We start from the raw sequence: 25,570 nt of genomic DNA on the forward strand, positions 1-25,570 counted from the left end.
TCCCCGTGCGCGCTCTTGCGCGCTTCCATTCCCTCTCTCACGGATTTTAGGTCAATCCGTGACAAATCCGGGCCCGGCGCTTCACAGGATTGGGGCATTGGAGCGGCGCGCCTTGGATTATCCAAGACGCCATGGAAGAATCGAAATGTGAGTGCTCGACGGCCGAGAAGGAGCTCTAATTCTGGTTTTGTGTTTCCAGCTATCGAAACGCGCGCTGGAGCAGCCACGACCGCGATTCCTTCGAGAAAGCAAATCAATTTCGCTCAAGTTATCATAGGTGTGTGAAGCTCTTTTTTTTTCAATCCTTCGTTTACCTTTATATTTTTCTCTCTTTGAAAAGAGGGAGCGATTGCTGGAGCCACTGCTGGAGTTGTCGTTGAAACCGTGCTCTATCCGATTGACACTATCAAAACTCGACTGCAGGAAAGCTCTAATCTCTTTGTTTTTTTTTCTACTTCACTCCTACATGCCTTACTTTTTTTCTCTTTTCATTCAATGCATGTACCAAACAGGCTGCTCGAACGAGCGGGAAGATCGTGCTAAAAGGCCTGTATTCGGGTTTAGCAGGGAATCTCCTGGGAGTTCTACCGTAAGAAAATCTTTACTGGAAAACTGGAATGATTTGGCTTCGTGGTTTTCTTCAGGGCGTCCGCGATTTTTGTTGGAGTTTACGAGCCTGTGAAACGGAAGCTGGAAGAATGCCTTCCAGATCATTTAAGTTCCATCGCTCACTTGGTAAGCTTGCAAGCTTGCTTCTTCTTTTACCTCTCAAGTTTTCCTCCTCCACAGACTGCTGGTGCTACCGGAGGACTTGCAGCGTCGCTCGTCCGTGTGCCCACCGAGGTAACGCGAAGAAATCAATCTTTCCAATATTTTCTTCTTCGTTTACATCTCAGGTGGTGAAACAAAGGATGCAAACTCGTGAGTTTCCAAGGGCTCACATAGCTGTCCGGAGTATTGTGAGCAACGAAGGTTTCCGGGGCCTCTATGCGGTAAAATATTTAATATTTTACGATTGAAGTCGCTATCATAAGAAAACTGTGGTTCCCCGGTGCAGGGATTTGGTTCCTTCTTGTTGCGAGACCTGCCTTTCGACGCGATCCAGTTTTGCATTTACGAGCAACTTAAGATCGGCTACAAAAAGATGGTAAATTACTTATGAGTTACGAGTTAAGCAGCTTAATCTTTCGTTGTTGTCTCTCAGGCCAGACGAGATCTCTATGACTCCGAAACAGCTCTTGTCGGAGCCTTTGCTGGTGAGCAAGATCTTTCGTGTTTCCTTCTACTTTTTTGTTCTGAGACGTCTTTCCAGGGGCATTAACGGGTGCCTTGACTACGCCCCTGGACGTTATCAAAACACGCCTCATGATCCAGGTAAGCTTTTCGGCGACTTCAAGGACTTGAAATCATGGACTTTGCAAATCCTCCAGGGAAAATCAAACGCATACAAAGGCATAGTCGATTGCGTCCAGAAGATCGTCCAAGAAGAAGGAGCTGGAGCACTCACCAAAGTAAGCTCTAATGCTTCTTGGAGTTAGAAAACAAACTATTTACGCAGGGAATCGGTCCGCGAGTGATGTGGATTGGCATCGGAGGCTCCATTTTCTTTGGAGTCCTGGAAAAAACCAAGCAGGTCCTGGAGCAGTCCCACCAGAAGAAAGTGATCAAAACAACAACCAGCAACAATTTTCCCCGAACAAAGGAGCTCTAACCTCAGGTCCATTCCGTTTTACTTTGTAAAGGATGGAAATTTTTTGCGCAATTGAAACTGACTCGTTTCAAGGGAAAGAGGCAAAAAGAAAAGAAATAGGCATAACCTCCGTTGCGGGTTCGGAAGATGCTGGCGAGTCGTGGGGTTAGGCGCTACGTATGGAATGTATGGCGACACCGCTCGGTAAGCGCAAACTTGGTTCTTGGAACTCGCTGAGAAGATCTTGTGTTCCAGTTTTCGCGGGTTCTTGCTATGAAAGAAGCTGGAGTGGAGACGATCGCCTTCCCAAGGTTTTTGATAGCGGGAAAATCGGGTTTTTCGGTGATGACTGTGTTCCAGGGAGAGGGTTGGATTGAGCTATACTTTGAACTGGGCGCTTTCAGCCAAGGCTATCCCACCGTCTGGAGATGTGTATGACAATCTCAAGGACTCGGAGCTCCAGGATCATGGTGCTCGTCCACAAGGCAAGTCACAGTTCTAGGCTGCTCGGTTATTTGCTTTTCAGCTAGCAAGAATCACTATTCCAGACTCTATCTCTGGATCCAAGATTTTTGCCCGTGGAAGCTACTCCACCGGCGCTAGTGAGATCAGCAAGGCACAGTTTAACAAGCTATTCAAGGAGGTACCAAAGAGGATCTTTCTTTGATTTTTGCTTTCATTGTTTGCTCCAACCTTGCTGGAACGATCGTGTGCTAGGTGGCTCAACACCTTTCCTCTTGCAGCAAGCTGTTTGTGCAAGATGGTTCCATTGGAGCATCGTCCAAGCATGTTAAAGTTCGAGCAGTCTGTGACAATCCTTCGGCTGCGGGGATTTTGAGAAACACACTGTGCTCCACTGTTGAAAGGGGAGACTCTGCGCTTTCCATCTACGTTGCATCCGCACACAAGTAAGTTAAGCTAAGAAAGATCAGTTTTTTCTCTTCATTTGCTTATGGAAAACATCACTTCAGGACCAAAGCGTTGGAGCTCCCAGAGAACACTCCTTTCATTGCTGCGGACTACGATCGCTCGGCCTTGATCGTTGGTGGAAAAGCTTTCGCCGATGAGAAGGCTCTGAAAGACGCAATCGCCGCTCTTGCTGCTCCTGCAATCGTTGCGAGTGGAGCTCTGCCTCTAACAGCTCGGTATGGTCGTCTCTCAGGTTTGCTTGCAGCAAAATTCTCACTCCAAAAGCTGTTTTATTTGTTCTTCCTTTGCTCAGCGTACTCCACATCAAAGACTCTCATGTAATCGTCGCTGGACCGGACTCCATCCTCTCCAAGAACGAGGCCGTGATCAAAGCATCGGTCTTTCCAGAAGAGGGAGTTCTCTGGAATGCGAGCTTTGGAGCCACGAGATTTTTCAACACACAGAAAGCCGCTGTGCCAAAGCTTGTCTCCCCAGCAGCTCTTGTGCTCGTCACGGTTGACAGGTACGTGACAAGAACGAATTCTCCTGGAAAAAAAATCTCATCGTTTCCTTTTTCCAGCTCCGGTGTTCTTCCAGAGATCACCAAGTTGAGCCCTCAGCAATGTGCCTTCCTCTCTCTGGCCGGCTACGATGGCAAGACTTACACCCCAGCGTACAACAAGCGCCTGGCCTCCGTCGATCCGGCTACGCTCGCCACGGAGCTAGCTGCCATGGTAAAAGAACTCTTCACGAGAATCAGAGCTAACTTTGCTCGAAAAATTTGCAGCTGACTAGCACGAATCTGCCTGCGTTATTGGTGAATGCCACCAGCGAAAAGAATGGTATGTATGGCTTGGTTTTCCTCTTCACCATGCTCAAACCATCTTGGTTCTAGTGCCCAAGCTGATCGAAAGAGCGGCCACTGTTAAAGAGCCAAAGAGCAACGATGAAGCAGGTTCTAAAAACTCTTTCTTGTCATGTTTCTTTTGAGGATTTTGGTTTGATCGCGTTGGTTCTTCTTCTTCTTTCCTTGCAGTGAAACAGTGGAGTGATCGACACAAAGAATTCGTCGCTAGATCATTTCCAGCCTTTGCTCTACCCAGCATTTAACGCTTAAAGGAAGAAAGAATGTAATTTTTCCCAAGCAATTCATGTAAGAATTTCTAGGGTTCTAGCGCATGGCGATTCCCACCAGGTATGATTCTCCGCTGATCCCAGCGCCATGCTCCCTCCCAGCATCCCAATCGCCACAGTCCAGCTCGTGCGCCTCCTCCGATCGCACAAGAACGAGCAGCGGCTGCTGGAATGGGGCCGGCAGAGCAACGGCTGCGCGCGCGTCCTCCGCAGCCCCAGGCTCGTCGCGGGCGTGCTGGAACAGCTCAAGAAAGAGGCCGATCTAGCGAGCGTCTTCTTCCGATTCGTGGCCAGGCCGGAGGTGGGCTTCTCCCACACCAGTTTCACTTACAACAAGCTCCTCGAGGCTCTAGTCTCTGGCGGTAGACACAGGGAGGCTTTCAGGATCTACAAGGAAGAAATGGCGGTGGCAAGCTCCTCTTCGTCTCCTCCATCGCCGCCACTCTTCGACAACTACACGTACTTTGTTCTCGTCCGAGCGCACTGCCTGGCCGGGGAGCTCCAGGCCGCCATGGATTTGCTGCGCGAGATGGAGCAGCAGCCAGGCATGGCTCCCACTCCTTCCATGTACAACTTCTTCGTCCACGCGCTGTGTAAGTCGGGCAAAGTTCCAGAGGCGATGGAGGTCGTCAAGAACATGAAAGATGGAGCTTGCAAGCCGGACGTGGTGACTTTCAACACACTGATAGCCGGTCTCTGCAAGGCCGGGAGGCTCGACGAAGCCCAGCAAGTCCTCGACGAGATGGAAAGGAGTGGCTTCGCTGCAAACCTCGTCACTTACAACACTCTCATCAACGGGCTCTCGAGCGCTGGCCGGAGTGGAGAGGCCGTGCTTGTGATGCAAGGAATGACCACCACGCCGGATACCCAGACTTACAACGCAATCATCCACGGCTTCTGCAAGTCCGGGGAGATCGACCGCGCTTACGGCTTTCTCGAGGAGATGAAGCAGCGCGCTGGCTGCTCGCCGGACACTTTCACGTACAGCATCCTCATCAACGGGCTTTGCAAGTCGTCCAACCTCCGCAAGGCCGACGAGCTGCTCCAGGAGATGATCGGGCGGAAGGACTGCTGCGCGAGCGTGGTGGCTTTCAATACTCTGGTGGACGGCTACTGCAAGGCCCAGGATCTGGACCGAGCTCGCGAGCTCCTGAGCAGCATGCTCGAGCATGGCTGTGCGCCGGACGTGGTGACTTACAGCACCATCATCGACGGGCTGTGCCGGTGCGGGGACGTCGACAAAGGCTTTGCGCTGCTCGAGAAGATGGTGTCGCGGGGTTGCAAGCCCGACGTTGTGACTTACACCGTGCTGGTGACCGGGCTGTGCAAGGCGGGGAAGATGGTGGAGGCGTGCCGGCTTGTGAAGAGGATGCTGGAGGATGGCTGCACTCCAAACGCGGTGACTTACAGCTTGGTCTTCGATGGGCTTTGCAAGATTGATAAGCTCGACATGGCCAACGATCTCCTGACCAGCATCAGAGACAAGGGGCGTATCACGGACGTCGTCGCGTTTGAGGCGCTGCTCTTGTCGGTGAAGAAGAGGCTCCTGGACAGGGCGGCCTTTCAGAAATGGAAGCTCGAGACTTCGATCAACTTCTGAGACTTGATCAAGCTCCCAGGACGCGAGTTTCTCCACCAGAAACCCCGAAAAACTCCGGGACACCGATCGAAAGCTCTGGACAGGACTTTCATTGCGAGAAAGCGGACTTGAGCTAGTTCTCTGGAGACCAAGTTACGATTTATTAGATCGATCATAGCAAAGAACACTACCACCACTTTATGCTGCCGAGACTATGGCAGAATGGACAGGCATTGCGTGGTTCTTTGGCTCTTCATCTTCGTCAACGTCCCACATAAACGCCGCATAAGCACCCAGCACGGAGCTGCGGAAGAACAAACAAGAGAAAAAGAAGAACAGCGTAAGAAAAGAGAAACAAAAACAGAGCTCGAGCTTGTTACCAGTCGTCTGGCGAGGCCTGGGCAGCTTGCTCGAAGTAACTCGCAGCTCGCTCCTCGTCCCTCCGAAACTCCCAGATGAGTCTAGCATACTGGGCGCGGAGCTCTGCATCGTCGGGGCTCGCAAGGATGGCTCGCTCGTACAGCTCCTCGGCTCTTGGAAGATCTCGCTTCTGGAAATAACGAGAAGCTTAGAAGCTAATCACGCGGAGAGAGAAGAAAAAATCTTGGGACCATACGTACCTCGTACAAATATCTAGCATAGTTCCTGAGCAAGAGAGAATTGCCCGGATCTTCCGCGAGTAGCCGCCGGTAGTGAGCGTCCATGCTGTATGGGCGATCGCGGTTGCCACCACCGCCACCACCGCCGGTGATGGTTCCAAGCCCACCACCACCACCAATTCCAAATCCTCCCGCGATGGACATTGCATGGAGCTCGTTGAAATCCTGGAGAGAATTCACTGGAAGCTCCAGTGAGCTCCAATGGTTGATGGTGCTGCTAGACAATGACGATCCTCCATTCCCTCCAAAGCACCCAGAGATGCTACATCGTTCTTCTTCACAGTCGCTCCCAAGGAGCACCGATTCTTCTGGCACTGGCGCTTTCAACTCGTCCAAGAAGGAATCCAGCGCGGAACCGGCCCCAGCGGGGAGCGAGGAGTGGCGCTTGAGCGGCGGCATTGATCTTCGAGAGCCATTGCGGAGGCGGCCATGGCCGCCGCTATCGCCAGTATTCGCCGAAATGCATGGCGGCCCCAGGGATCTCACTGCCGAGAGATCGCTCTCCGACTGGATCCTCCTGACCGAGAGCGCGCGATCGAGCTCCCGGCTAGAGCAGCAAGAGCTCGCCGCCGGTGACGCGAATCCAGCGATCCTAGCCCTCTCACCTTCCACTGCTTCCGCGAGATCGCAGGATCCAAGCGCCGGCGTGGAGGAGGTCCTGAGCAGCATTGTCGATTGCCCCAGCTTCGTCGTCTCGCCTCGCCGCGGCTATGGCGGTGAGAGGAGGGCAAAGGCAAAATATTCCCTCACCATCGCGCGTGACACGTGTACCATCAAGAGTATGACACGCGGCGGATTGGCCAGCTCATTACAGTCACGTGAAAAAGACGATTCACTATCAATTTAATCACTATCAATAAACCGTTGACTGAAAAGACGACTATGTTCTGTTGACTAAAACCTTGACTAAACCCTTGATTCTGAGAGAATTTACAGGTCTTATATGTACTCACTGAAAACTTCTCCCACCGCCGCGCAAGATTTGTAAGAACTTGACCTTCGTTCCAGCGTGCTCACCAAAAAGAATGCGTGTGTGCTCGATCGGGAGGGACGACAACGCCCGCCTTTGACACCTCTCGCTCCATCTGTGAGAGACCCCCATCTCCTCTCTTTTCGTGCCTCTAGGAGAGATCAAACGATCCTTGTCCTTCGGAGATGGCATACATCAACCTTTCTCGCATCACCTCCTGCAAAAAAGAGTGGTTTTTTTCAGAGCTTTTCTTCATGAGAAAGTGTTCTTCGCGAGGAAAACATACCCTGGAGGAATAGGGCGGCAGCTTGAGATAGTTGGCACATGTCATCACACTTGGGAGGTCCCCGTCCGCAAGAGTTGTCCCCATGGCAGACGCGGCACCTGGCGGAGTTGATCCCAACACCACGGAGGATCCATTGCCACCTGTTGGATGCTGGAAAAAGAAAAAGAAGTGTTAATGGATGAACGAAATGGTGTCAATCTCTTGCTCACCTTACGCACGATCGTAAGCTTGGGATTCAAGGCAGCTAGACCCCCGGGTGGGAGACGTGGAGCTCCTGTGGCAAATCTCAAGAAGTCCCGCTGCTCTTCAGCAGTGAACTCGCCCATTATCTCCAATAGCTGAAAAGAACATGAGTTAAAATTCACCGAGACGTATATAGAATCCTCTTACATGACGAACAGGTGGACTGGCTGAAGTATAGCCGTGATCAAACTTGATATGATCCACCAGAGTTTCCGGCTGTTAACAAGGACAGGCCCATCAATACTATGACCGAGAAAAAGAAAGAAAAAAAACGCACCGTCCACAGTTCTCGCCGTCCACATAGTAAATTATCGAGTTCCTGCTCAGTGAAGATCTGCAATGAGCTTAACTGAAACACCTGCAGATGAACAGAACATTAATAAGGAAGCCTGGCGAACTTCTATGCTTACCTGACTAAATCCTGATCGTAATGCTTCCATCTGTGCGGAAATACCCATCTTCACCGTTGCATCCACAACTAATGCTACATATTCCTCGAGGTTGTCCAGAGTCACCTGATCACACAGATTAGTTCGTTCGCGTATAAAGTATCTGTCACCATACCATGATCTCGTTTCCACCTTCTTTCAGGTGGAACTCTGGATATCCCGGAAGCGTGAAGTCGAGGCAAAGGTCTTCAATCCTCGAACCACGGAATCTCAGTCCATCCGACATCTGATGGCAAACGCCCTCCAGATATTGCTTACGGCGGACCAGACCTTGCAATTCGTCCAATGTTGACCCGAGTTCTGGGTCAATGGCCTTAACATCGTAAAGGTCCAGTTCCTGTCAAACCGAAAACAATGTTAAGTAGCAGAAACTAAAGAGTAGCGAGTAAGTACCTGTCCAAGAACAAGCTTGTAAAAGGGGATGGAGAAGGGAAGATCCAACAGACGTCCATCCTGTAAAGCTTTGGCCATGACTCTCCCAAGCAGTCGGAAGTGTTCCACTGTTTTCGTGTATCTGGCGTCAGTCGACGCGGGGTGCCACGGCCGTGGAAACAAGCCATGCGGAGCGGTCACGTAATCAATGTTCTGCTCCACTGGCTGAACACTCGCCTGATTCTCTGACGGTTCGTCCAACACATCCTCGTTGATGTCAGGCATCTCAGTGTCTGCTTGCTGAGGCGAGCCCGGACGAGATTCCGTACGCCACAGATCCAAAGAGTTCTTCTGAAGTTCACGACTAACCAGCGTGTAAAACTCCAGCGTAGGCCCCAGACCTGTGCCAACCTCCCCGAAGTACTCCACTTCCAAAACAGCCTTGTGACCGGAGTAAAGCTCCATAACCTTCGCAGCCGAGTCGAGAATCCGCGTCCTGGAAACGCGAACTTTCTGACGTTGTAGCCTGCCAACTCGAAGCTCACGTTCGTTTGCAGAAGATGTCCCGTCTGCACTCTGCTGCTGCTGCAACCGCTGGAGAGCACGAGAAAGGCCAAACGCAGTCGAATGGAAGTACTGCCTCCTCGTCTCGAACGGGAAGAGAAACGGACACGCTTTAGTCAGCTGGTGGCACCACGCCGGCAAGCCGCCGCTGCAGAGGGCCAGGGCGTCTTGCATCTGACGCGCCAGCTTGGGAGTTAGTTTGCTGCTAAGGAACTCTTCCTGTAGAACAGACGCCCCTCCCGTTGATGCCTCACTGAGGCTGAGACTTGATACTTTGCCTTCGGCAAAGGCGTCTATCACCCCTTGAGCACGTAAGCGAGGAGCCAGTCTGTTCAAACCTTCCAACACCCGGAGCAGCAGTAGGATGTTATACGTCGAGCTCGACTTATCTAAGTCACAAGGCAGTTCTCCTTGCAATATAGCGTCCAAAAGTGATGCTTGTTGCAACCCGTCTAACCCCTGACTACTGGAACCGGCCACCCCAGACTTAGTGCTACTAACCCCTCCTGGAGAAGTCTTTTCAGTCGGATCAGCTCTCTGATAAGTTATCGTGTAAACCTCGTCCCACAACCTGCGGCCGTGGCCTAACGGATGATCTGGTGCTGCATATCGTTCGTCGTCATCTTCGTCCATGGCTGTTTGTCTTTGGATTGCCTGGAAAATAGTCAAGGACCTGTTGAGCAGTTTACCACCCAGATAGAAAGACAGCTTTGGAGGCACGTTAGCGGAAGCGATAGCTGCGAGAGACTTGCGATCTTTGCTGTTTTTTGAAGCATTTGCGCCAGCCATTGCAGCCGCAGCAAACGAAAGAGCACCCTTTCCAACAGCAGCGGTCGCTCTTGATCCACTTGCCCCTGTTCCTATTAAGACCGGCGTACTTGAACCTGCAGCACCTGTGCCGAAAGGAGATGGAGTCTCGCTCGTGGTGGCACTAGTCGCAACAGCCCCTGCATCCGCAGAATCTCCCAGTTGCACATCATGCACACGATCACCGACGCAAACTTCAGCTGGCTCTTCACCGAAAAGCTGCACACAAAAAAATCATATAAGCAAGATTTGAAAAATATATCTAGCAAGCTGTAGAAACTTACTTCCTCTTCGTCCTCAGAGACATCATCCTCGTCCATTGCTACGGCGTCCTCAACTTCAACAGGAGACGCGTCTGCATCGTCATCCTGGAACATAAAATCGTGTCAACAGGGGAAAACACGAAAAAAGAGACTTACCTCGCTGTCAATGGGTGCCCGTTGTTTTGTAACAGCTGCCGAAGCTGCCGCAGCAGCAGCTCTCCTTCTAGCAGCCGCATTACGAGTTTCAGGACCCCGACTTTCAGTAGTTGCTCGAGCTTCAAAAGTTTTAGCCTTTCCCTTGCCTTTAGACGGCGTTGCATCGCCACTGCCAGCAGCAGCTGTACGTGATCTTGTAGAAGGCCTTGATGGAGTCGATGTTGAGGCCGTCGGAGTAGTCGACGCAGGTGGAGAAGAAACACAGTCGGAAGATGCTGCAACCGTCGACGAGGGAGAACTGTCGTGTCTTTTAACTCGAGACCATAAGAAGTCTTCAATGGCAGCCAAAGTAGCCAAAGGTTCAATAAGGACCACGTTCGTGGAGTAGTCACGAAGAACCTTCTCACCGGATGCTCTGCAAAGTCGCAGTTTGAACGGTTGAGTTAACGCACTGAGGCCGGCAGCAATACTTGCAGTACTTCCAGTTGCACGAGGACCATGGCTCAAAATAACAGGAAATCTTTCCAAGGAGCCAAGCGCGTTTTGTAGTTTCCGCACCAAAACCGTCAAAGGCGCTTCTCTAATGTCGGATGAAAGGGCCACAGCAAGGAAGTTTTTTAGCCTGTTCAGAGCCTGCTGCCTCGATCTGCCATCCACGGAACCGCAAGACAGATAGTTCAGCAGCGCACTCACAATGCCACTGTTGACAAACTCAAATGTAGAAACGCCTTCCCCGTTTTCGAGTTCCCCGAACACTCCAGATATAGCAGCCAGTAACTGTTCCTCAGATAAAGAGGTCGTTGAACCACAAGCTTTGGCTTTCCCTTTCCCTTTCCCCTTCACTTCCGGAGTAGAGTCTGCAGTCAGCTTGGAGCAAAGAGATTTAAGCCTGCATAGACTTTCCGTTGCCCCGCCATCTGTAATTCCGTTGCAAAAGTGAGCCCCCCTCAAAAACTTGGCTTTTGCGACCGCAGTTGAAAGGAGTCCAAGACGTGCTGTATGCAGAGGAGAATCGGCATTTGGTGGCGAGCCAACTGGAGCACTGCTGGAACCACCTGGATCATCTGGATGAACGTCACTCGTGCTCCCAGAGCGACGTCGACCAGACGTAGCACGACGGGTCTTCTGAGAATCCGAAGTCTTTCCCAGTTGTTGCTCGCATGCAATCAAGGTATCAATGGCATGCACGACACCCTCCTTCACGAAGGTCTTCGCAAAAACTCCTGGTAGCTTTTGCATCAGCAACTCGGTGATGTGAAGAGCAGTGAGTAATACGGAAGGATCCTTCGAAGCTAGAACCCCGGCTAGAAAGCTGATAAAGAAATAGTTAGTACACAATACCGGATTGTCTAGAGCACGCACCTAGATATGTTTGTGTCTTTGGAGAGAGAATGTAGCATTTCTGGTGTACTGAAATAAAGAAGCTTATGAATGGCAGCTAAACACTTGTGTCGCACCGAAGAAGTTACACTAGACCCATAAACCTGCAATTTTTTATGTTACAAAACGGAAAACCGAAAAGAAAGAAATTTCATGACACAACTAACCTGAACCAGCACTGGAAAAAGATCAGCTCCAAATCCCAGCAACAGTTCCGGACGATCTTGCAGGAGCTGTATCCGAGGCGATGCTTGGGTCACCTTAGAGGACGACGTGCTGTCCACTCCATTTGGCAATGGCGCGGCACCGACATCAGGAACAGGTGGTAAAAGCTCGTTTACAAGGTTCACAATCTCGAAGAGCTGAAAGACAGAGTTAGCGCGTAGCTTCTGGTTGTAGACAATTTACCTGTTCAGGAAGCCTGCTGATAGAAGGAGCAACGGACGTAGTTGATGTTAAGCCAGCTCCAGTTAGAATATCTTTAAGTATGGAGCTTATATTCAGTAATAGCAGACTTTCAGACGCCGAAGCAGATCCACTCGCACAGCTAGAAAGGAGACGAATCAAACCCTGATACATTAGCGTTAGCGTTATCAGACTTTTGCAAAATATGTCCATTTACCGTGTATGTCGAAGCACTCAACGAAGTTTGAGGAACCATGGCGCCGTTTGGGTTGCTAACAGAGACGAGTCGTGCAGCCAACGGGATTAGCCCATGGGAGCAAAGCACGTCTATTTTCTCCGATGAGTTTGCAAACGAGTCTGCAATCCGTGTGAGACACAGAGAAGCATGATCCACCACCTAGATAAAGCAACGGTAAGTAGAGTACTAATACGAAAAGCATCGACGACATACTTTAGGATCCTGGTATTGTAATAAGTTGGTCAGTATAGGAACGGACTCCATAACAAAATTCACACCATCAGATGGAAGCTGCCTGCATATATTAGCGGCCGTGGAAACAGCAACCCTCTGACAAAACAGACATCAGCGAATTTCTAAAAACTGCAAAAATTGTCCTACCTGAACCCCGGTGGAGAAGAAGTCCAAATACGAGAGAACAGCAACCAAAGCTCCCGCTCGTAGGCACGCTGCCGGGTGTTCATGGGATATTTTCTCTAAAGCTTGTAAAGACTGGTGATCGTAAAGTGTAAGTACCGGAGAGAGAAAAGCACAAAGTATAGAAAGGTTACCTGTTCCGCAAGATCGATATACTCAATTGAGAGAAGCCGTGCACAAAAGCAAGGAACCGCCCCGTAGTGAACCACCGCAGCGCAGGACGAGGGGAGCACGTCACAGAGGTGTGTAAGCGCCCTGGCTGCCAGCAGCATCACATCCGGATTGTACTCGTGGTTCAGGAGGCTGACGAGCACCGGCACGAACGAGTCCACCGAGAAGCTACTCAAAGACTCCTCCGTGCCGATGGAGAGCAGCTCGCACAGCTGAGACAACGCCTCCAACTGCCGCCCCTCCTCCCCCTCGGCCTTCAACCCGGAAAGAATCCGCTTCAACCGGCTGCTCTGATGAGCCGGGGTCGACGATGGCAAAAACTCATCCAATCCAGCGCCCAGCTTCCGGAGCAAACCATGCAAGGCGCTGCTAGCCGACGCCAAGTTCTGTTGCAAGGTGCTCACGCCATCGCCACCATCGTCGTCGTCGGCCTCGACGGAAGCTCCGGCGGCCCGGTCCCTGGCATCCCTGTTCCTACACGCCTCTTTCTCCTTCCCCTTGTCATCCTTCTCGCCGGAGCCTCGCAACACCTTCTCCGACCCTCTATCGTCGTCCTTGTCATGCTCGCGCTTGCTCGCCTTATCCTTGTCCCTCCTATCCCTCCGCGACCCCCCCGACTCGGGTGGAGTCAAATCCATGCTACCACTACCCTGAGCTGCTGCTGCTACACTGTTACTTACAGAGGTCCCCGCTTGAGACGCAGTGTTCCTCCGAGTCGATGGCCTGGATCGGCTGCTGGAAGCTCCCGCCGCCGCTGCTGCTACTGGCGCTGGTGCTGGTGGCGCCGCCGCCGCCGCTGCTGCCGCGCCGGAACTAGAACTAGAGGCGCCGACGCGCACTCGCTTGGAAGCTCGCGAAGACGATTGCGCAGGTGGTGGCCGCCTCCCAGTGGCCTCGGCCCGCTTACGGCTGCGCGTTTCCATAAAAAAATCCCGATCTCTCGTGCCGCGCCGTTGTGGCGATCCTTCTCGTCACACCGCCGCCGCCGCCGCCGCTACTGCTGCTGCTACGCTGCGCCCGCCGCCTCCTCCTCCGCACTGCGCGAAGCACACACATCACACAAATTCAAACCCTAACCCCAACCAACAAGGACAAAACCAAAGGAGAGGAAGAAGAAGCTCTTTCTCGATCGATCGCTCACCTCGCCGTGGATCGATCCATGGGAATCCCGGGGCGCTCGATCGAGGCAGTGCCGCGGCGCCCTCGTCTCGTCACACACCACTCCCTCCGCCTCGCAATTCCGGCAAACACACCACTGCCCTATATTATTGTCATGCTTAGGATGCAATAAATCACTTTTTATCGCGTGTTTATTCGAATCGAATCAAACAAAGGAAGAACGAGGAAGAAGGAAGAAAGGAGGAAGAAGGAAAAAAGGAGACCAAAACTTGTCGCTCCCTCCCACCGCGTTGCAGGACGCATTAGGCTACTAACATTCTATCCATCAATCCATCTATCGATCGGTCCAAGCCAATAAAAAATTTGTTTTTCTCTTTGTTCTTGGTGGGTGGTGTTCATCATCATGTACAAGGATTTGACGAACTGATCGATGGGTGTGTGTATGTGTGTGTTTTTCTTCTACAAAAAAAGACACATATGAGAGAGCTCGCCAGAGAGCCTTCGAGTAGAAAAAAAAAAAGTGTGAAAGATTGATTCTCTACAAATGCTGCGGCTGCTTGCTCTTCCAAAGCTTCCATTTTAGAACTTGTGATGGTGGTGGATCTGGATGGCGATGAGTGGCGATTGTTATAATCTCCCAGCGCTGGATATGGAACTGTGCGTGATCGATCCCAAAAAACCTTGGCATCGTCGCTCCTCAATCCGACTCACTGTCCACACTCCCCATAGCTTTCAATCCCCGCGGTTTCTGACGCACAGCAAACACGATCTTGCGTGAGCCATCGTTCAAAACATCGATCAACGCATCGATCAAGCCATCGATCAACGATTGAATGGAGCAAACCAAACAAGAAAAGAAAAGAAAAGAAAACGCTCGCTTACCTTCTTCATCGATTTCTTCTCTCTCACTTCGTATCGCTCTCGCGTCAAGTCACAGAGCCACATTCCAGGGCTACAATACTGTAACGAAACGAAAAGAGTTAGCTCAAGAACATTAAAAAAAAAAAAAAAAAACTTTGCAAGCCAAGAACACGAAGAACTTACGTGCAATGTCTTCTCGACATGCTTGGTCCGCCGCTTGGGCCGCTGCGGCAGCTTGGATCCCTTGATCGCCAGGAAATCGTCCTCCTTCTCCTTGCGGGACAAGGAGATTAAGAACTTGGGCCACTCGAACAGCTCCATGTTAACCTTCTCCTGGGCGGAGGAAGCACCACCAGCACACCCCTTTGGATCTACCGCCGCTACCGCCGCCGCCTCCGCCGACTGATCTTGGGCCTGCCCCGGATCGTCATCGCCGCCGCCACTTCCGCCGCCACACTCCCCCGCCGGGGACGAGGATGGCCGATCCCCCCGGCTGCTACTGTTGTTGGCGGCGGCGCCGTGGTGGTTGTGATGGTGCTGCTGCTGGTGGTGGTGGTGTTGGTGGTGGTGCTTGTGGGGGTGGATTTGGGCGGCGGGCTGGGCTTGATCTTGGGGCGATTGCTGCTGGTGGTGGGCGTGATTCTGGTGGTGGTGCTGCTGCTCGTCGCTGGCGCTGCTGCTGCCCCCGCCATTCGCTACCGCCGCCGCGGCATTGCAGGCATCGCCGTTGTTCCTGCCAAGCAACACGCCAAAAGCCGTTATCATCACGAATTTTTGCCAAACAAGACCCAACGAGGAAGAGCAAGCACACAAAGGGGGAGGAGGAGAGAGAAAGTGGGAGTGATAAAAAAAAAACAGGTAACAAAAAAATTGAAACCCAAAGCGACGATGTATATCCAGCTAAAACCTTAAAGATCCAATCCAAGCAAGAACTATTAACACCAAGGCACGCAGGAAAAAAAAAAAACCAAAAAAATAGGGAAAAATTGGAAGAAATGCCAAGAAAGAAAAGCAAGAACACCAATCAGTCAATCCGACCGATCGGTTCGATCGATCGGGCGGGGGGCGAGATCCTCCCCCGCGCCGCCCATCTAGATCGATCGATCGCGGTGGATCACACTCTCTTGACTCACTCACCTCTTGATGGAGTTTCCTTCGAGTGGCGCCATGCACGACGATCTGGAGGAATGCGCCGCGGGCTGCCGGGCGGCGGCGGTGGTGGTGGTGGTGGTGGTGGTGGCGGCGGCGGTGGGGATGGCCGCGGGCGCCGCCGCCATCGCCACCGCGCTGGATCCGTGCTGCTGCTGCTTCTCCGCGCGCACAACCCTCCGATCCGCGCGGATCGCCATCTTCTTTGACGACTCCTCGTGGTGGTGTTGTTGGTGGTGGTGGTGATTGGTGGCGGTGTTGTTGGCGGAGCTGTGGTGGTGCTGCGGCACCACGGCCGCGCCGCCTCCTCCTCCCTTGGTCGCTTCCACGACACGCCCATTCCGCTGCCTCCGCCGCTGCCCCCACTGGAGAAGCCCACTGGGCTCGTCGGGGCTCTTGCGCTTGTGCCCAACGCCGGATTCCAGAGCATTCGCCTCCCCGTTGCTCCGCTCCGCTGCGCCGCTCGACGCCATCGCCGCCGCCGGGCTGGGGGACGAGGCCATCGCCGCCGCCGTGGAAGCTCCTCCTATCGTCGTCATCGCCGCCGTCGCGCTCCTCTCCTCCGCCGCCGCCGCTTTCGAGGAGGGAGGGGGGAGATGGAGGAGGTGGTGCGAAGAGGGCGAGGGAGATTGATGCGGATGGGGGTGGCTGGAGCCAAGATCTTCGTGATTGCTGCCGCCTTTTGCCACCGCCGCTACCGCCGCTACTGGCGATGGCCGGGTGGGCGACCCGCTCTTGAATCGGCCGCCCAGAGTGTTGAGAACAGGGCGGCCCTCGAACATGCTGGCGCCGCTGGTGGTGGTGATGGTGGTGGCGTTGCTGGCGGCGTTGGCGCCGCCGCTCCCTCCCACTCTGCTGCTAGCGCCGGATAACCGCTTCCCATTCTCTCCCATTCAGGAAAATCCACAGCAAAACTCCACACCACAAAAGAGCATGCTCCTCCCTCTCGGATTTCTCACTCCCAATTCCTCCTCTCGCGATTTTTTTTCTTCTCTTCTCGCTGCGCGTCTCGAACACCACTCTCGGGGACAAATCGGGCACGCGGATTGGGCGCGCGGCCGATCTTCCTGGGCCGATTGGAAACGCGGCCGATTTGCGCCGGGAAAGAGGAGAAACGAGGGAGACGAAGAAAAGGAGTGAGCACGAAGTAATGGAGAGAAAACAGCAAAGAGAGAATTCCTTCCTACAAGGGCTCCCAACTCTCTTGTAGATCGGTTGCCGTACGTACGACCGCGTTGCGGCGAAATTCGGCCAGTGGCCCAAAGCCCGCCCTAATCGAATCTGGCGGCATATTCGCACCATCGCTCTTTTTTTAAAAATCCAAGTAAAACCGGCTAGGGCTCCTGGCAAGCGGATTGAATTATTTCCAATTTCTCTATCCTTCGCTCGAGCGAGGAATCGATGCTTCGAGACTGTGCTAGAACTGGAATTCGGGCTGGAATCTCTCGCTGTAGAGCTGCCAGTGCCCATAGCGAGGGAGTTCTGGCTCGTCCAAGCGCGGGAGAGGCTTGAGGAAGCAAGGGACGATCGAGCTCGCCGCTTCCACCGCCGCATTGGACAGCCCCTGGCAGCCACGCAAATCTAAGTGGCGGATCTTGGAGCAGCCGTCTAAGATCGATTGGAGGTCCGCATCCGAGAGAGCACCGTTCCTAAATTCCAGAACTTCCAGCCCCGGCATCGCATTTGCGAATGCCGCGCCCTGCAATGCGCGGTATCCTAGGGGAACAAGACGGCGACGATCGGGGGAATTCATCTTGAGACTCACCAGGGATTTGCAGGGCTTGAAGCATTCGAGCGAGATGCACTTGGTGTTGGAGAGATCCAGTTCCCGGAGCTCCGGGCACGCTGCGGCGATGGCAGCGCCTGCGACGTCGGTGAGGTTGGGGCTGTCTCTCATCGAGAGCGATTGGAGGCGCGGACATCTGGAATTCGAAACGAATCAATCAAGTCCAGCGAAAACGGGAGAGCACTTACTTCGAAGCAACGTAGACGAGGGCCGCATTGGAGCAGTGGCGGGCGTGGAGCTCGCGGAGGCCTCCCCGGCTCCAATCCACCACGTTTTTCACCATGGCGTCGATCCTCTCCTCGAATTCGTCAGTGGACCAGAGCGCAACCTCGAGCCTCCTCTCAAAGCATTCCTCCACATTTGCGACATCCCAGCAGGCGGGATCTGTGGCGGCATCGCGCCAGGCTTTGCATACGAGCGTCGCAGCCGCATACCTGTCCTCGAATCCAAGGCGACGGAGGATGTGCACCAGGATCTCACGCGGCAGCTCTTCTCTATCCATAAACCGGAAACCCTAATCGTTTTGAAAATAATTAGTTCCCAAGCTTGGGTTCTGTATATCCTAGATAAAGATTTTAGTTTTCCCTCCACTATCCAAATTGCTAGGTAGTGGCAACCCAAGTAGCCTGGTTGTAAACTTGTGGCTATTGTGCTTAGATAAGATTTTTAATGTTTCCTCCACTTGTAGATCACCTCAATGTGCATTCTCTATATTGTTATACTCTACATAAAAGTCAGTATGTTTGTGGTAGGTTGATCAACAAAAAGGGGTTTTTCATGCCTAGAAAAACTGTAAGAAATTATCGATTAAAATTGATGCATTTTCAAAAATTCCTTAAAATATAGTTACAAAGAAATAAGATAAATATATCCAATAAAACTTTGAGAATACCAAACACTTAGTGTTCAATTCAATTTCTAAAATTAATACATCCCAAGAGCATTAAAACATTTTTTATTCTCTGTCATACAATCAACAAAATGAGTAACATTTTCATGTTATATAATGCAATGAAATTATTAAATTATAGATTTTTAGCTTTCCTAACAACACTATCTAACAAAGTAGATGATATCTTAATATTTTCATTAGGCATAAATATTGAGAGCTAGTAAATCAAATTGATAATTCATTTTTTTATGATATAATTAATAAATTAATTTATTATTCTAATTTTATATATATTACACATATATATTAAAAGAAATTAAATCAAATAGATTATTGTCATTTTTCAAATTAGCACAAGTATCTAAGAAACTAGAAGAATAATATATTATATAAGTGTTAAGAGTGACTAAATCAAATAAATCATTTGTGAGACACAAAATCCCTAGGCCCCAAAGTCGAGTTGGAAGGGTGCCACGTGGTAGTGGCCGAAGCGAAAACCAAACGAGCGTAACACGTTTGGACTAAAAGCTCCGACTTGAAAGGTCGAGAGCGGGAGTGGAACTCCCAACAAAGTGCTCGAGGAATGAGCACGAAGCGAGCCATAAACGAGGCTCTAAAAAGGGACCCGAAAGGACCAACACATGACACGTGGAAGAGTCCGAGATGGACCCGAGATGGAGTCCGAGACGGAGTCCGAGATGGACCCGAGATGGAGTCCGAGATGGAGTCCGAGATAAAGTCCAAGATGGACCCAAGATGGACCCGAGATGGGGTCCGAGATGGAGTCCGAGATGGAGTCCGAGATGGACCCGAGATGGACCTGAGATGGAGTCCGAGATGGAGTCCGAGATGGACCTGAGATGGAGTTCGAAGTCGAGACCGAGACCAGGACCGAGACCGGGACCGAGACCGAGACCGAGATCGGGACCGAGACCAAGACTGAGGCTGAGGCCGAGACCAAGCCCGAGCCCGAGTCCGAGTCCAAGTCCGAGTCCGAGTCCGAGTCTGAGTCCGAGTCCGAGTCCGAGTCCGAGTTTGAGTCTGAGAGGGTGAAAGCCCAAAGCGTTCGTCTCCCAGACCCTGGGGGGTTTGGTGAGCTCCAAAAGTATAGTAGGGGGAGGACTGCAGTGGAGCCAGTTTGGCCAGGAAAGGCCAGTTTGGCCCAGGAAGGCCGGACCCAGTGTTGGGTGATGAGCTGCCCACTGGGAAGTCCAAGACTAGAGTGAACATGGATCGACAAGCGGGGTAGCTTGGTGAAGTGTTCAAGAGCCGGCTCTAGTTCCCCCGGGAGATCGACTGGCCGATGCTCCCAGTCCAAGTGTGGGTGGCACTTCCTACTTGGATACCGGTCGTGGCTCAACGGAACCTCGCTCTAAGCCCATGGCTAGAGCACCTAAAGGCGAAAGGTGGGGAGAGTACCCACGGGGCTCGCGTAGGCCCACGGTGTTCCGAAATATTGTCCCGGAGTCCCAAATGGGGAAAGGAGGAGGAACAGTCCTCTAGTGTAGTGACTAAGGATACAGTCACATGGTGAGGAAGTCCCAGAGGACCATGGGACTTAGTGGTCGGGCCGGTGGGCCTTGATCTAGTGGCAGTGTTGGCGAACATGGCCATAGATAGAAAAGGGACTTGGTAGGAACTGACAAAGGGATATTGGGGAAGGCTATTCCCCATGTCTGTGGGCATCCTAAGGATGCTAAGGAGTGGATATAGGATGACCACTCGTGGACGGATGGCCCAGTCTTGGAGAGACGGGATTGTGATGCAAGTGGTATTGGACCACTAGTGCGGCAAAGGTGAATGGGCATGGCCTTAGCGTAACGGGCCGATATGTCAGTGGCACCTTTGGGTGTCGGTCTTGGGACCGGACACGTGGAGCACTTGGACCAGGTGCAAGGGTTGAGTGGCATGGATGCCATTCTTGGGACTAGCAAGTCCCAAGTCCTGAATGGGACTTATGGAGGTTGTGAATGAGACTCCTCCAAGTGGTCGGAGGTGCCGTTAAGTGACTAAAGTAAAATGGAAAAATTAGTCACTTACAATTTGGTATCAGAGCTATTCCTTAGTCCGACTTTTATTGGTGCTCAAGTTATCACCACTGGTGTTGGCAACGGAAGGTCCGAGAAGGGGGGCCTATCCTTGAGGAGTAGCAGGTCGGGAAGACATGCCTCTCCATTACAGTTCATGTGTGAACTTGTAGACAAGGTGGTGGATAGAAAAGGGGCCAATAATGGAACGACTTTGGGATCTTGGGAACAGTGCAAGGTTTTCCTCATTGAGTTGAGGAGGTGATCCAGATGAGCGTTTGACTCAGCAAACGGGCTAATGTAGTTGGGGTAAACAACTATAGTTGGGATCACGGGGAAGATAGAGACTCCAAAAACAATAAAGGAGTCACAAGCTTATCCTCACATGGTTGAGGCTGGTGCTCATGAAGGTGAGACCGGAATGGATGACCATGAGAGGTCAAGTATGGATGAGGACACGAGTCCTCGAAATGGTAGCCGGGGCTACCTCTAATAAATGCTGGAACAACCCAAGGAGTTGGGGGTGTATTAAGTGGATGAGTTGGTATTCTCATCACATGGACAAGTAGTCCTAAGGGGCAAAGGTTGCCCCCAGAGAACAAAATCAAGTGTCGGAGTAACACTTGTGAAAATAGTCCTTTTGAGTAGGACAGGAATGCAAGAAATGTATTCCAGTGAGCTAGTGCCTCACAAGTAATACCTTACGGGTCTGTGGATTAACCAAGTCCAAAACTGCTGGATGACTCAAGTAGAGTCAAGGGATGGTCCTAAAAGGACTGATGGAAGCATTTGGACTGAGGTGTGTTGTACCCCACAAAGGATGGGGGGGGATCATAGGATCCAAGGATGAGAATAGAGGGTATTTCATCGATGGCAAAATGTGTCATGCTAAAGTCGTGGGAAAGGTGTTCCCAAAAAGAAAACAACTTTGACACAAGTTGTGTGTGACCTCTATGATGCAGTGCTAATAGATGGTTGGCATGAGAAAGAGTGGTATTGGTCTTGGCAAAGACTTAGACACAAAGAAGAAGTGTCATAGAGGTAAGCTCGTGGAGCCGATGGTGTGGAGACACCAAATGTGCCAAGGTGTGATACCTTGAGGCTATGTTGGTGGGTTCATGAGCACCCCTTGCCAAAGGAATCCCAATAGAAATGGGAATGGCATAGCCTAAGCTGCAGAGCATGTAGTTGGAGTGTGGTGACCCGGATAATGATGGAGGTGTGGAAGCACCAACAATGAGTTGTAGGACTTGACAACTACGAAGCAACTAAGCAAGAGGTGCAAAATAATTGGTTAAACGGGTAGAAGGTAGCTACCCAAACCTTCTTAATGGCATAGGGAAGTTGGATATACCCTTACAGGGGATAAGTTGCTTATGTTGCAATATAGTAAGTCAATGTCATAAAAGGAAATACTCATTGTCAAGGAAGCCCTCATTGGGACACCCGAACACTCTAGAACACCAGGAGGTGGTGTTTAATGTCGCGAGGGCAGTAGATAAGGCCCAAGGGACTAAGTCCCTAGCGAATGATGGATAGTAGGTGCTATCCAAATGTCCAAGGTGGCAGAGACAGGAGAAGACTGTCTACTCGAATTGGACAAAACCAAAAGTGGAATTTTGGCAAGGCTAGTGATGGGCATGCAAAGGCCCGTAAGCAACAACGTAATCCCGGTGTGTGGGATTATAGGGTGAGCATACCTGGATTGAGGAACCACTCCTTAGGCTATCGGGTAAGTTCATCCCTAAGAATACTTACTAAGGTATGATAGAAAGTGCAAAGCTATCCTCCTGGTCTGGAGGAGAATGACCGAAGGAAAGGTGTGAAGCTAAAAGCAAAAAGTAAGGGGATAGAACCGAACCATAGGAATCAAAGGGCATAACCAAGGTTGGTTATGCCAGCTGGGAGTGGAGAGTCAAGTGGGGGCTCGAGGGTGTTGCCGCTAGCAACCGTGATGCCATGGAGAGTCTAAAATATGGAATTGTCCATGTTAGACTATATGGTAATTGGAAAGCTTGCAGAAATGGGGGCCTTAGCAAGCTAGGGGATAGAGTTCCTTCAAGGTTTCCAAAGAGGATTCTAGGTAGCTTAATACCTAGAAAGGCCAAGTGTAAATGGTTCAAGGAACGCGCGAAATCAGAGGGGCACAGCAGAAGCGTGGTCTTGAAGCTTGCCATGAGGCAAGGCTATCAAGGTTAGGGAAGTAGTTCCTAAGTGTTCAAAGAGAAGGCTTTGAACGAAAGTCGATGATCAAGGGCTTTCACGCTTGTGCAGGAACCATGTTACAGTGGTCGAAGGACTTGCCAAAGCGAGATTGGCAAGTCAGGGGAACAAATACCCTAGTTGAAGGTGTTAACTTCAAAAAGGGTGGGCCATGGGGCCAAGCATGGAGGAGTCCATGCATGATCATAGGCTTGTCAAGTGAGAGGACTTGGCAGTGGGGAGGAACTAGGTTCCTAAGCTGTGATCTATAGCGCGCTTTGAGTATAAGTTGGTGCACCGGCGTGGGGAGTCACGCCAGGCATCCTGGGTGATGCCGTCCGTAGATGCATATACGGAGGTTGAGTTCGAGTCCCGACCCTCTAGTGCTTGGGTTCGAGTCCCAAATCACTAGGGCGTGGTGATGGTTTGGAATATGAGGACACTCATATTTCGGTGGTCATGGACTCTCAATGAGGAGATTGGCTTGGGCATACCGCCAAGCGGGGGATGCCCCGGAGTCGTGATGCACGGTTATATTGCTTAGAGTGAAAGCTCGACATATCTAACTTGAACACTTTGGTGCAAAGGGCACCAAGGACGTGGTGAATGAGATGGGGACACCCAGTCTCAGTTGCTATGGATCCTTGGCCGGAAGGGCTGGCTTGGGCGCACCGCCAAGTGTGGGGGATGCCCCTAGGGTCATAGTCAACAACTTAGAAGGGTCTGGAAGACATAGTTCCTATTGATAATGATGTGGCTTGGTCAAGGTGACCAAGTGGGAAGGACACCTAAGGAAATGAACTACGACCATACAATGGTATTGTGAGTTCAAAGTAGTCTCTAGGAGAGACCCATGGGAGGGTCACAAAGTTGGGCCATGGATAGAGCCCACAGCAGAAGATGCTAAAGAGACTTACCAGGGGTGAACACCCTAGTCTTGGCAAAGCAGAGCCTTTGCTATGGAATCAAAAGAATACCTCAAGGAGGGAGGTAGAGATTCGATGTTGCTTGGTGCAACAATCAACGGATAGGAGCAAAAGATGAGTGGCCAAGATAGGGCCGTAGAATCCCTTGGAAGGAATCCAAGTGGCAAAGTTAGGCGAGGAACACTAATGTGTTGAACGCTAACAAATTGCGGGAAAGGAAGTGTGTTTCCAAGGATGGATTCCGAATTGCTCCGATTTGGCGAAAGTGGAAGCTCCAAGGGAGGGAGCGGTAAAGTAGCCAAATGATAGGGCCATGGACAGCCCTAGCACGAAGTATGAAAAATAGAACTTAGTGCCCAAGGTGGCACAAAATAGAAGAGAGGATGATGGTGCCCTCAAGTAATGAACTTCCTAGGATAGGGAAGTGGAGTTGCACAATCTGTGCAATGCAAGGTGTTAGAGACACCTAGGAAATTGACTTCCAAAAGTCAAAAGAGTAAAAGTTCCAAGGTGCAAACGTTCAATAAATGGAAATTGAGTCTACTCGAGAAGGAGTAGTGGGATTGACTTAGAGAAGGGTCTTTAAGAGGTTTAGCGAGAACTAAACCAATAAAAGGAGAGAACCACTACATGTGGTCCAATCAGTCTCTAAATTGGGGAGACTACCCTCCTTAGAGGATAGGCAAGGCATGGTGAGCCTTTAATGTCAAACCATTGAGGAATATGCAAAAGGCATGGTGAGCCTTCAATGTCAAACCATTGACGAATATAGAGAAGGCATGGCGAGCCTTCAATGTCAAACCATTGACAAATATTGATTAGGTGCCAAGGATGGAAATGGTAATGCATGCGGGTGTTACTTTATAAAGTGGTTTACCATTCGATGAGGACATCAAACTTCGTCTATGGGTGGTGGAGTTGTGAGACACAAAATCCCTAGGCCCCAAAGTCGAGCTGGAAGGGTGCCACGTGGTAGTGGCCAAAGCGAAAACCAAACAAGCGTAACACGTTTGGACTAAAATCTCCGACTTGAAAGGTCGAGAGCGGGAGTGGAACTCCCAACAAAGTGCTCGAGGAATGAGCACGAAGCGAGCCATAAGCGAGGCTCTAAAAAGGGACCCGAAAGGACCAACACATGACACGTGGAAGAGTCCGAGATGGACCCGAGATGGAGTCCGAGATGGACCCGAGATGGAGTCCGAGATGGAGTCCGAGATGGACCCGAGATGGACCCGAGATGGAGTCCGAGATGGACCCGAGATGGAGTCCGAGATGGAGTCCGAGATGGAGTCCAAGATGGACCCGAGATGGAGTCCGAGATGGAGTCCGAGATAGAGTCCGAGATGGACCCGAGATGGACCTGAGATGGGGTCCGAGATGGAGTCCGAGATGGAGTCCGAGATGGACCCGAGATGGACCCGAGATGGAGTCCGAGATGGAGTTCGAGATGGACCCGAGATGGAGTTCGAAGTCGAGACCGAGACCAGGACCGAGACCGGGACCGAGACCGAGACCGAGATCGGGACCGAGACCAAGACTGAGGCCGAGGCCGAGACCAAGCCCGAGCCCGAGTCCGAGTTCGAGTCCGAGTCCGAGTCCGAGTCCGAGTTCGAGTCTGAGAGGGTGAGAGCCCAAAGCGTTCATCTCCCAGACCCTGGGGGGTTTGGTGAGCTCCAAAAGTATAGTAGGGGGAGGACTGCAGTGGAGCCAGTTTGGCCAGGAAAGGCCAGTTTGGCCCAGGAAGGCCGGACCCAGTGTTGGGTGATGAGCTGCCCACTGGGAAGTCCAAGACTAGAGTGAACACAGACCGACAAGCGGGGTAGCTTGGTGAAGTGTTCAAGAGCCGGCTCTAGTTCCCCCGGGAGATCGACTGGCCGATGCTCCCAGTCCAAGTGTGGGTGGCACTTCCTACTTGG

The 25,570-nt window shown here is 51.5% G+C and overlaps 7 protein-coding genes across 7 annotated transcripts; 3 read left to right on the forward strand and 4 right to left on the reverse strand.

Annotated features, from left to right (window-relative positions):
* The first annotated feature begins 9 nt into the window (after window positions 1-9).
* Window positions 10-1,788, forward strand: LOC9656681 (S-adenosylmethionine carrier 1, chloroplastic/mitochondrial). Its single transcript, XM_024678915.1, has 12 exons — window positions 10-147; window positions 200-277; window positions 341-423; window positions 513-589; window positions 645-735; window positions 790-843; window positions 897-992; window positions 1,058-1,147; window positions 1,205-1,256; window positions 1,313-1,374; window positions 1,431-1,511; window positions 1,559-1,788. The coding sequence occupies exons 1-12, from the start codon at window positions 132-134 to the stop codon at window positions 1,709-1,711; spliced, it is 933 nt and encodes a 310-aa protein (XP_024534683.1). The 5' UTR covers window positions 10-131; the 3' UTR covers window positions 1,712-1,788.
* On the forward strand, window positions 1,786-3,770 carry LOC112347664. The gene is made up of 11 exons (XM_024678914.1): window positions 1,786-1,894; window positions 1,946-2,001; window positions 2,051-2,175; window positions 2,239-2,333; window positions 2,408-2,598; window positions 2,662-2,835; window positions 2,913-3,122; window positions 3,180-3,333; window positions 3,387-3,441; window positions 3,495-3,554; window positions 3,636-3,770. The coding sequence occupies exons 1-11, from the start codon at window positions 1,838-1,840 to the stop codon at window positions 3,707-3,709; spliced, it is 1,251 nt and encodes a 416-aa protein (XP_024534682.1). The 5' UTR covers window positions 1,786-1,837; the 3' UTR covers window positions 3,710-3,770.
* LOC9655945 (pentatricopeptide repeat-containing protein At1g09900) lies at window positions 3,746-5,555 on the forward strand. Its single transcript, XM_002973842.2, has one exon. The coding sequence runs from the start codon at window positions 3,822-3,824 to the stop codon at window positions 5,331-5,333; it is 1,512 nt and encodes a 503-aa protein (XP_002973888.2). The 5' UTR covers window positions 3,746-3,821; the 3' UTR covers window positions 5,334-5,555.
* LOC9655946 lies at window positions 5,457-6,737 on the reverse strand. The gene is made up of 3 exons (XM_002974043.2): window positions 5,933-6,737; window positions 5,693-5,862; window positions 5,457-5,616 (listed from the first exon to the last, which is right to left on the reverse strand). Exons 1-3 carry the CDS (start codon window positions 6,638-6,640, stop codon window positions 5,511-5,513), a joined length of 984 nt encoding a protein of 327 aa, XP_002974089.2. The 5' UTR covers window positions 6,641-6,737; the 3' UTR covers window positions 5,457-5,510.
* Window positions 6,738-6,856: 119 nt separating this feature from the next.
* LOC9656682 (E3 ubiquitin-protein ligase UPL3) lies at window positions 6,857-14,072 on the reverse strand. Its single transcript, XM_024678911.1, has 18 exons — window positions 13,834-14,072; window positions 12,656-13,729; window positions 12,486-12,596; window positions 12,318-12,434; window positions 12,084-12,263; window positions 11,870-12,031; window positions 11,629-11,823; window positions 11,444-11,565; window positions 10,082-11,393; window positions 9,947-10,030; window positions 8,313-9,881; window positions 8,035-8,256; window positions 7,881-7,985; window positions 7,748-7,828; window positions 7,618-7,686; window positions 7,437-7,565; window positions 7,228-7,377; window positions 6,857-7,158 (listed from the first exon to the last, which is right to left on the reverse strand). Exons 2-18 carry the CDS (start codon window positions 13,613-13,615, stop codon window positions 7,093-7,095), a joined length of 5,634 nt encoding a protein of 1,877 aa, XP_024534679.1. The 5' UTR covers window positions 13,616-13,729; window positions 13,834-14,072; the 3' UTR covers window positions 6,857-7,092.
* Window positions 14,073-14,246: 174 nt separating this feature from the next.
* Window positions 14,247-16,990, reverse strand: LOC9656683 (box A-binding factor). Its single transcript, XM_002974045.2, has 4 exons — window positions 15,810-16,990; window positions 14,856-15,405; window positions 14,694-14,771; window positions 14,247-14,559 (listed from the first exon to the last, which is right to left on the reverse strand). Exons 1-4 carry the CDS (start codon window positions 16,712-16,714, stop codon window positions 14,509-14,511), a joined length of 1,584 nt encoding a protein of 527 aa, XP_002974091.2. The 5' UTR covers window positions 16,715-16,990; the 3' UTR covers window positions 14,247-14,508.
* A 123-nt stretch (window positions 16,991-17,113) lies between these two features.
* On the reverse strand, window positions 17,114-18,114 carry LOC9656684 (F-box protein SKIP1). The gene is made up of 2 exons (XM_024678894.1): window positions 17,796-18,114; window positions 17,114-17,743 (listed from the first exon to the last, which is right to left on the reverse strand). Exons 1-2 carry the CDS (start codon window positions 18,107-18,109, stop codon window positions 17,239-17,241), a joined length of 819 nt encoding a protein of 272 aa, XP_024534662.1. The 5' UTR covers window positions 18,110-18,114; the 3' UTR covers window positions 17,114-17,238.
* Window positions 18,115-25,570: the final 7,456 nt, after the last annotated feature.

The sequence above is a fragment of the Selaginella moellendorffii genome, unplaced genomic scaffold (genome assembly GCF_000143415.4).
Source record: "Selaginella moellendorffii unplaced genomic scaffold, v1.0 SELMOscaffold_23, whole genome shotgun sequence".
NCBI classification, from domain to species: Eukaryota; Viridiplantae; Streptophyta; class Lycopodiopsida; order Selaginellales; family Selaginellaceae; genus Selaginella; species Selaginella moellendorffii.

Coding starts and splice junctions, on each gene's coding strand:
- LOC9656681 (XM_024678915.1), top strand. Junction 278..340: donor TTTCGCTCAAGTTATCATAG/GTGTGTGAAGCT, acceptor CTCTTTGAAAAG/AGGGAGCGATTGCTGGAGCC. Junction 736..789: donor TAAGTTCCATCGCTCACTTG/GTAAGCTTGCAA, acceptor CCTCCTCCACAG/ACTGCTGGTGCTACCGGAGG.
- LOC112347664 (XM_024678914.1), top strand. CDS start 1,838: ATGCTGGCGAGTCGTGGGGTTAGGCGCTACGTATGGAATGTATGGCGA. Junction 1,895..1,945: donor ATGTATGGCGACACCGCTCG/GTAAGCGCAAAC, acceptor CTTGTGTTCCAG/TTTTCGCGGGTTCTTGCTAT. Junction 3,334..3,386: donor CCACGGAGCTAGCTGCCATG/GTAAAAGAACTC, acceptor AAAAATTTGCAG/CTGACTAGCACGAATCTGCC.
- LOC9655945 (XM_002973842.2), top strand. CDS start 3,822: ATGCTCCCTCCCAGCATCCCAATCGCCACAGTCCAGCTCGTGCGCCTC.
- LOC9655946 (XM_002974043.2), bottom strand. CDS start 6,640: ATGCTGCTCAGGACCTCCTCCACGCCGGCGCTTGGATCCTGCGATCTC. Junction 5,863..5,932: donor ATGCTAGATATTTGTACGAG/GTACGTATGGTC, acceptor CGTTATTTCCAG/AAGCGAGATCTTCCAAGAGC. Junction 5,617..5,692: donor CAGGCCTCGCCAGACGACTG/GTAACAAGCTCG, acceptor GTTCTTCCGCAG/CTCCGTGCTGGGTGCTTATG.
- LOC9656682 (XM_024678911.1), bottom strand. CDS start 13,615: ATGGAAACGCGCAGCCGTAAGCGGGCCGAGGCCACTGGGAGGCGGCCA. Junction 12,435..12,485: donor TCTTCTCCACCGGGGTTCAG/GTAGGACAATTT, acceptor CTGTTTTGTCAG/AGGGTTGCTGTTTCCACGGC. Junction 10,031..10,081: donor GGGCACCCATTGACAGCGAG/GTAAGTCTCTTT, acceptor TTTATGTTCCAG/GATGACGATGCAGACGCGTC.
- LOC9656683 (XM_002974045.2), bottom strand. CDS start 16,714: ATGGGAGAGAATGGGAAGCGGTTATCCGGCGCTAGCAGCAGAGTGGGA. Junction 15,406..15,809: donor GAAGGAAACTCCATCAAGAG/GTGAGTGAGTCA, acceptor GTTGCTTGGCAG/GAACAACGGCGATGCCTGCA. Junction 14,772..14,855: donor ATGTCGAGAAGACATTGCAC/GTAAGTTCTTCG, acceptor GTTTCGTTACAG/TATTGTAGCCCTGGAATGTG.
- LOC9656684 (XM_024678894.1), bottom strand. CDS start 18,109: ATGGATAGAGAAGAGCTGCCGCGTGAGATCCTGGTGCACATCCTCCGT. Junction 17,744..17,795: donor CTCGTCTACGTTGCTTCGAA/GTAAGTGCTCTC, acceptor TTCGAATTCCAG/ATGTCCGCGCCTCCAATCGC.